The sequence below is a fragment of the Prionailurus viverrinus genome, chromosome D3 (assembly GCF_022837055.1).
Source record: "Prionailurus viverrinus isolate Anna chromosome D3, UM_Priviv_1.0, whole genome shotgun sequence".
NCBI classification, from domain to species: domain Eukaryota; kingdom Metazoa; phylum Chordata; class Mammalia; order Carnivora; family Felidae; genus Prionailurus; species Prionailurus viverrinus.
Window position 1 is genome coordinate 27,883,084 of NC_062572.1, and position 14,311 is coordinate 27,897,394.

The 14,311-nt window shown below is 52.7% G+C and overlaps 2 protein-coding genes across 7 annotated transcripts in view; both read right to left on the bottom strand.

Annotated features, from left to right (window-relative positions):
* Positions 1-293: 293 nt before the first annotated feature.
* Positions 294-5,319, bottom strand: CRYBB3 (crystallin beta B3). The gene is made up of 5 exons (XM_047828549.1): positions 5,245-5,319; positions 3,544-3,662; positions 2,876-3,008; positions 1,834-1,976; positions 294-459 (listed from the first exon to the last, which is right to left on the bottom strand). Exons 1-5 carry the CDS (start codon positions 5,317-5,319, stop codon positions 294-296), a joined length of 636 nt encoding a protein of 211 aa, XP_047684505.1.
* A 3,681-nt stretch (positions 5,320-9,000) lies between these two features.
* Positions 9,001-14,311, bottom strand: part of KIAA1671 (KIAA1671 ortholog) — a 203,372-nt gene continuing 198,061 nt past the window's right edge. For all 6 annotated transcript variants that reach the window (XM_047827391.1, XM_047827389.1, XM_047827388.1 and 3 more), the window contains one exon: positions 9,001-14,151. The gene's annotated coding sequence lies outside the window, so the exon portion shown is untranslated. The remainder of the gene's footprint in view (positions 14,152-14,311) is intronic.

Here is a 14,311-nt window from a genome sequence, read left to right on the forward strand (position 1 = left end):
AAAACAGACACAAGATCAGTGCAAGTTGTGCATGTGACTCTGTCTAAAAGGACTAGAGCCTGGGGGTGAGCCCAGCTCACAGCCAACCTTGGGGACTCTCAGAACCCTAAAGCCCCAGCCCCCTCAAGAAGTGACGCAGAGGAACATGGCAGGTGGGGGACCGGCCCCAGGCTTTATTGAGTAGATTCCGGGGAAGGGGGGACAGGCAGACCATCACCCTGGCCCTGGAGCCTCCTCTTCTTGCCTCTGCTGCCCCCCAGGGCGGGCCTGGGCCACTGGGGCCTGGGTGCCCTTCAGCTGCTGAGGAAGCAGCCCCGCTTGTGCCACTTCTGGTCCCGGATGCGGCGCACAGACTGCAGCTGCGGCTGGTTGGCGTCCCACTCGTTCCAGTGGCGGTACTCACCCCGCTCGAACACATACTGGCGCCCACGGTAGCCGGGGAACTCGTAGCCAACCCACCTGCCGGGTACCAAGGTTGCGGTAAGGACAGTCAGCCTCCTGCCTCCAGCCAGACCGAGGCTTTTATTTTTTAAAAAATTTTTTTTTCCAACATTTATTTATTTTTGGGACAGAGAGAGACAGAGCATGAACGGGGGAGGGGCAGAGAGAGAGGGAGACACAGAATCGGAAACAGGCTCCAGGCTCTGAGCCATCAGCCCAGAGCCCGACGCGGGGCTCGAACTCACGGACCGCGAGATCGTGACCTGGCTGAAGTCGGACGCTTAACCGACTGCGCCACCCAGGCGCCCCAAGACCGAGGCTTTTAAAGCCGGCATCTGACCACGCTCTCTGCCTGCCTAAATTCCTCCCTGGCTCCCCAGTGCCCTCCGGATGAATTCAAACTCCCTACCCTGCTCACAGGTCCTTCACCAAACATCTCAACATGTCTTCTCTACACCCCATACTCCAACCTCTCGCATACTACTTTCCTTGAAACGGAGTGTCTCTGAACCCTTACACATGCTTTTCCTTACGCCTGGAACACTCTTCCTTGCCTCATCCATATCCCTCTCCCCTTTCACTCATCTTCTTTACGTCTCGATTTGTATGTCTCCTCCTCCAGGACAGCCCTTGCTGACGTCCCCAGGCTGAATCAGAGAGCCCCTGTGAGTCTCCCATCGCAATCCTGGTCACAATAAATTGTGAATACCTGTCTCCTTGTCTGTCTCCCCAGCAGACTAAAATTCATGAGGGCAGAGGCTGTGTAATTCTTGTTGCCCTCATATTATACACATAGAAATGCTCAATACAAAGTTGTTGAATAAATTACTATCAGGGAGGAGTGGCACCTTTTAAGGCTCAACCCCAGATCTCAAGCCCACAGAGTGAGATGTAGTCACTGACAAAGGGAAAATGATGCTAAGATTGCATTAACAGAGATATTAAGCCTAGAAGGAGGGAGGTGATGTACTACGCACTCTCCTGTATACTATTCAGGTCATATCTAGAGAACCCCTATGTCACTTCTCACCCGGGTAAGAAGGGCAAGGACTGTGAAAGGAAACAAACAAAAATGCCCCTGAGGATCAGTTCAAGGGCCTGGGGAGGTTTGGCAAAGGAGTGAAGACCTAGATAGGGACAGGTAAGAGCAACAGATTTCACTTGATTTAAAAAGAAAGATAAAACTTCCGACAAGTCAATGCTTCCTGGAAATCTAATGGTTATGGAGGGTGAACAATTAGCCATTCCCATCATGCCCCCCCCCCCCCCCCCCCCCCCCGCCATGCCTGGAGAGGCAGGGAGCGTCCGCTGTGTAGGAAACACAGTGAACAGAGATTCTATTTAGAGCCAGAGGGCGGGGCAGGGGCAGGAGTGGGGGGTTGGGTCCCTTACGTCCCGTTGATGGCCCGGATGCTCGCCACGCGGTCCTGGAAGCCATGCGCCCAGAGGCTGGGCACGTCGTCATCCACTATCTCCATCTTGCGGCCGCTGAAAGCTGGGTTCTCAAACAGATGCAGCTTGTGATCCGGGCCATCCTGGGGGCGAGATCACGTGGTGAGCCGGCGGCCCCTCCCACGCTCAGAACAGGACTTCTGAGACATGGGAAAGAATCCAGTCACCACCGAATAACGCCTACCCCCGAGCGCCCCCTGCCCGAGGGAGGGGATTCAAGAGATGCCTGCAGGAGGGACGGGAGGCTAGGGAGGTTCCTCCAGAGCCAGCCTCCTTGGGAATCTTAGAGCCAGGGAGCCATGAAGCCGAGAGTGGGCCGTGGGGCTCCTATTAAAACTCCATCATTTAGCAGCTAGGGAAACCGAGGCACAGAAAGGCCGGAAGGAGATAAAAATCAGTAAGGCAGGAGGATTCCCTCTTGACTAAACCAGGTTCTGACTGTGGTCTTCTTAGCTTTCTTCCCACTGTAGCATCAGTGACTGTGACAAGAAGAAAGGGCTGGAGCAGCCACGGAGGGTGGGTGGAGCAGGTGGGGGTGGGGCAGAGCAACATTTAAGAGTGTCGCTGTGGATCGAGTCCCTTCCAGGTGTCTGAGGAAGGCAGGTGGAGAACCCGAGCTGCTTTGCAATTACTTTCTGAAGTTACTTTCCGGGATGCGTTGCTTTAAGGACAATGCTGGTCTGGGACTGGACCATGTGGCTCCTGATTTTAACAGGGTTACAGAGGGAAGTGTCAGTGCTGTGCTGGCAAAGTCAAGATGTGAATCCTGGTGTCCCGGTCCCCAGCCCAGTGGCCACTGGACCATAGCCAGCTGCTTCTCAGCCCGCACAACCTTTTAGGTCAGAAATGAAGACGGCCCTTCCCCAGCCAGGTCCGTACCAGCCCGGCCCCCAGCTAAGCTTGCGCAGTGAGCCTGCCTGACCCAGCTCCCAGCCGGTCCTGCTTCTAGGAGCTCCCCCAAATGGGCAGGAGCTGTACTCACGATGTGCAGGGGCCGGAGGGACAGGAGGCTGTCGCTGTGGTGGCTGTTGGACCAGGCGTCCCAGCGAGGGTAATCCCCCTTCTCCAGGACAAACTGCTCGCCACGGAAGGCCCTGCGTTCGAACGCCAGCCACCTGTAGGAGGAAACCGGCCTGGACCCGCATCTCCTGAGGGAAGGGCCCCCAAAGCTGCTGACCTTCGACCTTGAGCCCTCCCTCCAGCCCTACCACTGATCCCTGGTCCAGGTATGAAAGGAGCTCCCTGACATACTGGCCGCTGAGACTCTGAGCCAGAAAACCATCCTGGGAAATAGTGTAAAGAATCTGTTTTATGTGCAGCCTTTGTGTGGGTGCTCAGGAACCTTCTTAGCACAATGCCTGGCACCTAGTAGGTAATCCAAAGATAATTCCTCTCCTTTCTCCACCTCTTCCTCATTATTATTGTTATCATTGTATTGTTACTTATGTGCACGTTTCCATTCATTTTCACAGACACTCTCTCTGAAGCACGTGCCAGTGTTATCCCCATTTGACAGATGGGAAAACTGAGGCCAGAGATGGGAAGGGAGTCGCCTAAGACCCCACAGCAGACCTAGACCTGGAACCCGGACCTCCTGACTCCCGCAAGGCTCGGGGCTGTGAGGAGGGGGCTGGGGGCCCAGGTACTCACGGCCCAGACTCCACTTGGATGGAGCCCACCTTCTCCAGCAGGCTCTCCGTCAGGTTGGGGCACTCAGCCGAGAGCTCGCACCGCTTGCCCTGGAAGTTCTCCATTTCGTATACGATCACCTGAAAGGGCAGCATCCTGAGCATCCCAGGGGCGTGGAGCTCCCAGGGCCACCCCTTTATCCCCTCCTTCTGCAGGGTCCTCCTTGGGGCAGGGCCAGGAGGACCATCCCTCCGTTCCATCTGCTCTGCTTTGGTCGCGCTGGGATCCAGCATCAACTGCAGGCTTGCACTGCCCCCTCGTGGCCACACGCGGGAATGTCTCCAGGAATCTCAAACCAGGATTGCAGCTACTATCTGACCCCAAACTAACAGGGTGAAATGACCCAGGGGAAGGAAATGAAGCCGCTTATGGTTAGGAGGGAATGTGGGCCCCGTTTTAAACTTTTCAAGAGAGGCCAGAAATCTGTATTTCCCTTAACGTGGAATTTCCCTGTGCCAGCGAAGGAAACAGCAGCTCGCAACGTCTGAGTTGACCTTCACCTGTCCCACGCCCAGAGAGGGAGAGACTGCAAAGGAAGAGGAAGGTTTTGCCTCTCTTATCCACCTAGAAGCACAAGCTGTCTTTGCAGAAGGCCCCTGAGTTACATCTGTTCTGGTCATTTTATAGAAGGCTCAGAAAGGGTACGTCACTTGTCCTGGGCCGCACAGCAACTTAGGCGGAGGAACCAGGATTCGGTAAGTCGGCTGGCTCTTTTCTCCTGCACGCTGCTATGGACGAGGCCCACGGAGCCAGGAAGGGCCTGTGGTGGCATCTGCCTTCCAGGCGGGCACTGCCTCTGCGGCTTTGCAAAGGCCTTTAGAAGTTCCTAGACCAACCCTGTGGTCCCCCCAATCCCAAGACGAGGAAGGCCTCTTTTCTTCTCTTCCACTCTCTTTAAAGCCACCAGCACAGGGCACCTGGGTGGCTCAGTGGGTTAAGCGTCCGGCTTTGGCTCGGGTCATGATCTCACGGTTTGTGAGTTCGAGTCCCGCATTGGGCTCCGTGCTGATAGCTCGGAGCCTGGAAGCCTGCTTCGGACTCTGTGTCTTCCTCTCTCTCTGACCCTCCCCCGTTCATGCTCTGTCTCTCTCAAAAATGAATGAACATTTAAAAAAAAAATGAAAGCCACCAGCACATCCTCAGAACTGCCCCCACCCACAGTTATCCCTTTAGTCAACCTATCCTCCAACCCCATCTCAGGTTAAAGCCCCCAGGGAGGCTCAGAGAGGGGAGAGCCAACAAATTCCAGCCGTCGGAATTCTCAGCTGGCCAGGGCAATGGCCTTTACATTTAGCTCTAGCGCCGGCTCGGGGGGCCGAGACAGCGAGCATTGTTCCATTTTCCAGATGGGGCTGTTGAGGCCCAGAGGAGCCAGAGAACTGGACTGAGGTCAGGCAGGAGAGTCCGAGCCACGTCTCCTGAAACCCCTGGGGCCTCTGTGCCCCACTGAGACAGGCTGTGTGTGTCCAGTTCCGTTCTCCAGATGAGGACACAGGAGAGAGGGTGCAGTAAAGGCGTGAAGGGAGTGAGGTGTCTTTCTGGCCCCCGATGGCTGGCAGGGGTTTCTCTTTCTGGAGGCCGGCTGCCTGCTGGGGAAGCTGACCCTGAGGCCGAAGAGCAGCCCCAGGCCCGGAGCCGCTGGGACCCCTTCCCGCCCCGTACCTTGTAGCTGCCCCCAAGGCCGCCGTGGCTCTTGCCCGCTGCAGCTTGCTCGGGTGCACCATGCTGTTCCGCCATCTCGCCAGGAACGCGTCTGGCTCCAAGCAGAGGAAAATGAGTCATGGGGGTGCACCGGGACAAATGAGGTACGGATGCGATTGAGGTCAAAGATGAGCTACAGAACCTTTTGCTGCTTTGGGGGATGTGGTCGTGACTCACTGCACTGGGTCATTCAGTCATTCGACATTCACTGAGCACCTATCATGGGTCACAGGACTGGGCCTGGCCCCAAAGCGCGTCCTCCTCCCCCCTCCCCAACTACTCCCCAAAACAGGGTTCTTCAAGCTCTGTGTAGGCACACCACCTCCGGACCCTGGCCAGAGGGTGGGCTCCCGCGGGGTTTCTCTACAGGGATCTCTCCCACCTCCACGCTCTGGGCTACGGTCTTCGGTTCATTCGTTACTCTGTTCACCCAAGATTCCAGGAGCACCTGCTCAGTGCCTGGCCTGGGGCTGGGTAACCCGGATGAACGGCAGACTACAGACTGGGGGGAGACGGGCAGACAGACAGATATCCAGAGAATGCATGATGCAGGACCAGATCCCGGGACACCTGCTCTGGCCCGGTTTCCAGACGTTTGGTGATTTATTCCATATGCACTTATGGAGCACTTACTGTGTACCAGCCACTTAAAGACACAGACACAGACAGACCGTTCCCTGCATCCCTGTGGGGACCGTGACACAAAACACAGGCCCCACAGTAGTCACGTGGGAGGATTCTCATGATTGTCCCGCGACACACACAGGGGACTGTTCTCCAGTTTATCAGCACACACACATGCACGCAACTTGCACCACATAAGCTCCCGTGGTCCTTGTACACAGTCACATGACACCCACTGTACACGACGGCCCCCCCCCCCACCTGTCACACACACACACCGTGCCCATCTCAGACATCCGCAGTGGTCCACAAGGCACACACATCTACACCCCGCGCCTGACTGCCCCCTACCATGGCCCCAGCACCCCCACTGCTGGCGGGTGCAGCTGCGGAGCCCATATGCTCTGGACACAGGCCCAGGGATGCATATCCTACAGGATGCTTGTCCTGTCTATGCCTGGCCTCAGCAGGTCACGGGGCCTGGCCCAGCTCAGGGAGGACCCTCAGGGTCCTTGGCAGCCCCCAATTTGTTCACCCCCCTTCCTCAGCTGCGCTTAGGAGGAAGCCTAAGCACATGCCCGGGGCCTCTTCCCTGGCCACCTCCCTCTGATATCAGTTGGGTTTGGTGGCTGGATCGGCTCCTCCCTCTTGGCTCCAACCTTTAAGTGAATCCCCGGTTTGTGCACGGGCCAGCCGTGCATGCCCCAGGGAGATCCCCAAAGGTCTGGGCCTGCCGGGGCAGCTCTCGCCTCCCCTCCCCTGCCCATCCCAGAATGAACCTGCTGCTGTAGCCTCCGGAAGAACAGAGGGGCCAGCACCGTCTGCAGACTCAGTCTGCCTTTGCTCGGAGCGTCCTATTTATGGGCGCTTTTCGACAACCCAGCACATCCCAGCCTGCTGAGGCAGCGCCCCGTCCACCCGATTCCGTTCGGGCCATTTCACTCCAATAGTGGGCCCAGGGAGGCCCCAGTGCCTGTGTCCTCCCCCATGGCCCCTGATGGCTTCCTGGGGGCAGACGGACCTCATCAGCTTTGTTGGAAGCCTGACAGCGCCGACGGGCGGGCATCGGGGTGTAAAGCTCTCCAGTGCCCCCCAACTCCCTTTATTTGGCTTCCTGGAGCCACCACCTTCCTAATCCGCTAAGTGACATTTTTGGAATGATACCAGTTCTTAAAGCGAGGGGCCCCGGAATGAATTTTCCCATGTGCCATTATGGCCTAAATTTTAAGTCAGGTCATCCTAAACATAACCCCCAAATTGGGTGTCCACGGGATGCTGTAACAGATCCAACAAAGATTTATTTTCTTCATATAAAGGCATATATGGCTAACAGCTACCATTTATTGAAGATCTACTATGTGCAAGGCTATGTGCCAACTTCATGAACATTATGTTTAATCTCCACCCAGCCTGCCTGCTTTCTTCCTTCCTTTCCTTCCTTCCTTCCTTTCTTCCTTCCTTCTTTCTTTCCTTCCTTCCTTCTTTCCTTCCTTCCTTCTTTCCTTCCTCCCTTCCTTCCTCCCTTCCTTCCTTCCTCCCTTCCTTCCTTCCTCCCTTCCTTCCTTCCTCCCTTCTTTCCTTCCTTCCTTCCTTCCTTCGAGAGAGGGGTAGAGGAGAGGGGCAGAGGGAGAGAGAGAATCTTAAGCAGGTTCCCTGCTTGACACAGAGCCCGATATGGGGCTTGATCCCACAGCCCTGGGATCATGACCTGAGCCGAAATCAAGAGTCAGATGCTTAACCAACTGAGCCCCCAAGTGCACCCCCCACCCAGCCCTCTTTAGGGAAGGAATTACAATCCCCATTTTATAGATGATTCAGAAACTAAGTTCAGAGAGGTGAAGTCACTTACCCAAAAGCACACAGCAGAGAGGTGGAGAGGCTGGCTTGACCCAGGGCCCAGATCTTAGCCTCAATAGAAATAAAGGCAGTCATGATTGTTACCTTATTTATGACCCCCAAAAAAGCCCCCCCAAAACGAACAAAAAAATGAAACAAAAAACAAAACCCAAAGAGAAAAACAGAAGCCAAAAACAAATCCAAACCAAAACCCTAGCCCATACATTTTTAAAGTATGATTAATGATGGTTGGGAGACTAAAATGAGGAGAGGGCCAAGGAGTGAATTGTCAGGAAACAGGGGTTGGTTTTGTTATTTTTGGCTAAAATCCTCAAGTTAGCCTAGAGCCCAGTGACCCCGCGTCTCTGGAGATGGTGATGGAATGCTGGGTGGCAGCTGCAGCTGGCCTCTGGAAGCAGGTGACCTCGGGGGCGCTGCTGGAGGTCAGAGCCACATCTGCAAATGGACAGCCACGGAGAGATCATGAAGCAAAACTCAGACTGGGGCTTTCCTGCTTCTGTCCGTGGAGGATCCTTCTGGGCAGTTCAAACCAAGGGACTACTTCCTGCTGGCCATCGTGGGACCCAGAGCTGGTTTTGCCCCCTTAACTTGGGATGCAGCCACCACCTGCTAGGGATCTAGGGGGGAAGGTCTAAGGGGGATCTGGTGTGACTTCCTCCCATCCGATCCTTTAGGATCTCTGGATCCTAAAAGGACCTACTGTGTGGCCCAACACTTTCACATGCCACGTTTCCTCCGCCTAAAGTTTCTCAGTATCGGGACTATTGCCATCGGAGGCCAGTTAATTCTTGGTGGTGGGGGGAGCCGTCCTGTGCCCTGTGAGATATTGATCCACACCCCTGGCCTCTACCCGTTAGATGCTAGAAGCACCTCCCGTCCCTCTTTGTAATAACCAAGAATGTCCCCTGTCTTTGCCAGGTGTCATCTGGGGGCCACTATCCACCCAGTTGAGGACCACTGGCTTAAACTCTTGCCCGCTAATGCCGCTATCAGCACTCCCACAGCCGGGAGGAGGCAGAATGAGGATTCAACCCCACGTTGAATGGAAATCCTGCTTTGTCTCCACGGGTCCCCTTTCCCAGGACCTCAGCTCCCCCCCTTCCTGCCGGTGGCCCCCAGCTCAGCACAGACAACAGACCGACTCAGCTGGTGCATGCATGGGAGAGTCCATTCATCCGCACACTGACACACGGAGTTCTCCAGTGCAACTTGCATCGACACTGACACACGGAGTTCTCCAGTGCAACTTGCATCGAAGCTTTATTTGCTATTTTCATAGTCTGAATGCAACATCTTTGTACATGCAAAGGTCATCGTGTTTAATGGCAGCTGGCCAGATTCCCAACTGCTCTTCTGTGCGTATGAAACCTCTTTACAGTTACAAAATATAAAAGCACTTGTAGATATCCAATACTCTGTGAGGTCCAGGAAGCCCCCATTTGTTTTAACGTTAAAAATATAAGTTTTTCTAGATGAATTCTCAATCACGCGATTAGAGACTCTTTTTGGGATTGGATAAAGTACCTGTCGTCCACCTTCTGTTCAGAACCCCTAGAGCTTGTGAATTCATAAGGCAATTGCAAGAACACCAGCAGGCAGGTTTAACTTACTTATACACAGGACTGGAGTTTCTTTCCTACCGTGACTCAAATATCTCAGGAAGGGCCCCAGAAGAAAGGCTAGGAAAATATATAGCGGATTTATATGTATTTCCACTCCCTCCATCTTACAAAGTGTTTTGAGGATCAGATCCGTTGGGGAAGTACATTGTTTCTAGGATATTAGTATGATTTAGGAAACAGAACAGTACAAAATTATCTTCCATAACACAATATATTATTTTTGAGCCCCCTATTTACAGGATCTATAAGGCTATGTGAAATGAGACCAGTAAAAAGCTCAAATTGTTCTTTAGACAACAGCATTTTTTTTGTAGGCGTGACACCACTGGAGATTGTCAAAAAAAGGGGCCAGTTGGATTCATAGAGGGAGATGTCCCGGCACCAGGTTGGACAGTGACTAAGAAGATTCGGGGAGAAGCCGATTGATTTTAAGGGTTAGCGCTCCAGGAACCTGAGGCTGAGTCTGCAGAACCCAGATTTCTGCACCCTTCCCCACAGGAACCAATCCAAACAAAAGAAAGCAAATTCTAGATGGGTGGGATGGTGGGAACCAAAGGACAGAGGGTGGCGAACACCTGTCACACTCGCATACTGACTGGCTTTCTATGTGGCCCTACATTTCCAGAACCTCGGCTTGCCCAGAATCCCAGCGGGGTTGACTCATAGCACAGCAGAGCCCGGAACCGTGGCTTCCTAGGTGGGTGTAACCCAAGGTGGACTGCCTTCCACGTGTGGAGTGGGTCCTACCTGTTCCAGGTGGCTCCCTCCAGGTCAGTGCTGTCCCTCCCACCCCACGGAACCATGGTGCCATGGGAGTTTTGCTTCCATGTTTAATACATGGTGGTGGAAGAAAGGCACAATTGAGGCTGTAGGTTTCTCCATTACGGTGGTGACTTTGCCACGGCGTGAATTAAGGGAGGAGGGTATCCCCCATTGGACAGAGATCTTCTCCTGCCTCTACTTCTCCCCTCAGGCTCACCCTGAAATTCTAGGGACAGGAACCTAGCTTCCTGTGTTAAGGGACAGGATTATGGGGCAGGGGGAAACACAAGGATTGAGGGGGAAGAAACAGAAACTGATGAGGGAGAGGCAGGCCTGCCAGCATTCTCCTTGGGAGGGACACTGTCTTTTGTGCAGGCCCGAGTCACCTGTGAGAAAGTGTTTAGTTTGGGAGGCGATCTGGCCATGTCCCTGTGGGTTTTCAGCTTTGTGATTATGCCTAGCTCCTGGGGCAATCTGGGGGTGTGACAAAGACATGTACAAGCATAAATGGACGAGGCAGTTCACAGCACCGGGTGGGAGCAGCTGAGCTCTCCTGTGGGGAAAGCACGTCAAGGGCTTCCCCCCAATCCCTTGCGCAGCCCCTAAACTCTGGGACCTCAGACCTGTGCCTGTTTCTATTCTCGCTCCTTAGCAATGCCTAGAGTTGGCCTCACTTCCCAGGACACACAAAGGGAAACACATTTGTCTCACAACAGATGACTTGGCTCGTCCCCCTGGAAAAACTCCCCATCTCATTGTCCTTTTCCTGAATCCTGGAAAACCTGAGGCTGTCGGGTCAGTGTCATTCAAAACCCCCAACATCAAAACAACGCAAGCCTTTGAGTTCACCAGAATTTGTCTGATGGCACCAAGGAATTCCCCACAACACGGATTTTTGAGGTCTCACCATGGGATTTCACAAGCCAAAGGCCTCTGTTTCATTAGGCAAAAGACCATGAAGAAGGGGACCCACTGGAGGGGAAAAACACACAGACTCGATCAAAAGGCCAGCCATCAAAATGCTGACGTGCAAAGGGTGTGTGTGTGTGTGTGTGTAGACAGAGGGAGAGACTGTGCGTACATAGGGTTTTGTGTTCAGTATAAGGCTCTCATTTAAGGAGAGCCAAAGGCCCCCAGGAAGGCGGTTGGATGAGGGCAGGTGACTTGATTGCATACAAATGGTTAAGGCATATTAAGTTAGTTTTAGAAGACACAGATATCCAAAGGTGGCCCAGGCAAACTCAAGAAACTAGCATACAACTGTCCACTGAGCGCCAGAGCTCACTCAGTTTAGAAAGAGGAGAAAACCAGTGACACACGTGCCCAGCTATTCGCAAAAGTTCCAAAGCATCAGTCACTTCTAACATCATTGCGCTGGTCATAGTGGGATCCAGAGCTCATGGGGAGCCTGCAGGGAGACGGTGGCTCCTGACCCCCTGTGATGGTCGTTTGTACAGTGGAGAGGTGAGGCTGCTCTAGTCACTTTCAAGGGGGGCGGACTTTGTACATCCTAATCACGAAGAAATTAAATGGATTCTTATTTCCAATCAAGGTGTGGGAGGATAGGCAAAAGATCTCCAGATTAATCTCACGTTCAAGTGTTCTTCTTTCCTGTTGGATATACTGGGCTACAACAGAACTGAACCTTGGAAAGTTCTGCATGGGTGAGTATCAATATTCTCATTGAACTGAGCAGGTAAATTCCTACTGTCCAAAATGGCATCAAGGGACCCTTCCCGCTTGAAGGAAAGAAAGACAGGAGCCAGGAAGAGTCAGGGTCAGAACATGCGGAGTATCTTTAAAGGGGATCTATTGACCTGGAAAGCCATTGCATCAAAACTGTTCTAAAACATTAAGTGGATCTAAAAAAAATTTTTTTTAAAAAGGAAAGGAAAGGGAAAGGGAAAGGGGAAAGGAAAAAGGAAAATCACAAAGCAGCAGTTCCTAGATGCATCCCACCCAATGCCCCAGAGAACTGATTGACCACTAACTTGGGGAATGAAAGGAATTCAAATTATTACCAAGCAGGGCCAAACCTCTAGACACAGATGCAATGAGGCTTCCAGATGCAAAAGGTTGGGTGGGTAACATGGTTCAACAACTGCCCATCAGTAGCCAAAGTTCAGCCAAAAGGACTGGCGGGGAGGGGGGGGGGGCGGGGGAAAAGGGGGTGGGGCTTCGGTCCCTGTCCGTGGTGCTGAACCACAACTGCCCTCCGGGGCCCAGATGTTTGGCTTAACCTGAAGAAACAGGATTGCTCTTCACCCCCCACACCCACCCCCCAAGAGAAGGAAGAGATGGTAAAGGGTGAGGGAGGAAGAAGAGATGGGGAGACACATGGAGACCCCTGGAGACATGGCCAGGGGGAAGGATGGTATGGTATGTTTTGACACCCTTTGCAAATAATGGATTTATCAAGAAAGATTTTCACATCTTGGGAAGTCAGGGGGTGGGCGTACATGTGCTCAATCCCCATATATAGCCTTCCATATATAGCCTTAGGAAACTCAGCCCTGGCACCCCTCAGCGGTCACAGGGTGCCCTGTGAACAGCCCAGGCAAGGTTGGCACAAAGTTTATGGCGACTGCAGGCATGGCAGGTGGCCAGTCAAGCATATCTGGGATGTTTGCGGGAGCCTTGGGTTTCAGAGGTGGAGGAGGCTGGTGTTGAGAATCTCCAAAAAGAAAGACAATCCCCAGAGGTCCTGGAGATTCCTGGGAGTGAGCTTAGTGCTATCAAGAAAAAAAAAAAAAAAGAGGCAAGGTGAACCTTATACTTTGTCACCTAGCATCCAGCACTTTCGTCCAGAGAAGAGTTTCAGCAAGACCCTCACTTCCTGCGTTTGGACCTAAAATAAGCACTTGGTCAGGTGGAGTTGGCGGGGGACGGAGGAGTGGTAGAAGGAAGAGGTGAGAAGAAAAAAAAAGAACCCCCCATTCATGCATTTGTTCAAAGACCTATCTATTTGGAAAGGTTCTTCCATGCCGGCAGTGCGGGTGATGTTCAAAAACGACTGGAGATAAAGATTCTCAGGGCAGGTCTGATGTTTGAGTGAAAAGGCACTGCCATTTGGGCTGCAATTTATGAACATTTGAGGCCAAGGGACAAAGGTCACTCCATAGAAATCAGAGCTCAGATGGAAAGGAACCAAGAAGATTGGTATACAAGGGTGACAATTAGAATTTGTTTTAAAAGCATCGGGTAGGGATGAGATAACCTGAGATGATCGAATATGTCAAGCAAACTCTTCACATATCTTTCCTTCTGCTCTTTAACATAAAAAAACATATGTACATATCTAATTTCAAAGAAAATTGGCTGAATTATTGCTTTAACGCCTTCTAAAGCCAACAAAAAAGACGTATAATGAGACAGGTCAACTATGCACACAGCCCCGCTGAAAGGATTAATACACTGCAAAGACGTGTGTGTTTAAAAAATTGGAACTGCTGATTCTTTGAGAGGGAGGGAGACAGAACTTGCCAAAAAAGCAATCAAAACCCCAACCCCGTAACACTGCCGTGGACCACAGTTACAGCAGGAAACGGATGGTTTCTTCTTCCTTGGAAATATGCTCTTGAAAGAGACCTGCCCTGGGGTTGGAGGACGAAGTGCTTTCACAATACAGGTGCTTTTCCAGAACCCAGGGAGATGGTCCAGCCTCAAACCCATGTTCCTGGAGTGGTGTCTAAAAGTGGGTAGAAATGCACATTTTTATGGAAAACACAAAACCACCAACATGGACAATTCTGGGCAGCCTGGCTTCGTTCTCAGCCTGAAGTGCTGTCTGGGGAGACGTGCAACTGCTTGAGGAGGGTGGGTCTTGCCGCCCTGATCCGGCGTGAGCCTGCGGAGCGCCAGGAGGCCCCAGCCGGTGTTCTCCACCCAACTGCAAGGGCCCAGGCAGGTAACCATGTGCAGGAACGAATGGCAGCAGCGTGGCCTCGTCTTCGGGTTCTGACAGTTAAGGCTTCTGTTCATTAGACGTGGCAGTGTCCCCTGTCTGGAGAGGAAGAGACAGTCCTGACGTCAGCAAGGGGAACATGTGACCCTATGTGTCTCTGCCATTAAGCCTTAAAACCTTTTCTGGGTATTCTCCAAGACGGCCATCCCCACAAGCCATAGGTTAGGAAAGATGAGTTTGGAGTTTTGTTTTGTTTTGT

Bases quoted from the DNA above. Each gene is read 5' to 3' on its own strand.
- CRYBB3 (XM_047828549.1), bottom strand. From the start codon at position 5,319: ATGGCGGAACAGCATGGTGCACCCGAGCAAGCTGCAGCGGGCAAGAGC. The intron at 3,663-5,244 runs GTACGGGGCGGG...CTGCCCTTTCAG, and splicing joins GCCTTGGGGGCAGCTACAAG to GTGATCGTATACGAAATGGA. The intron at 460-1,833 runs GTAAGGGACCCA...GGTACCCGGCAG, and splicing joins ATCCGGGCCATCAACGGGAC to GTGGGTTGGCTACGAGTTCC.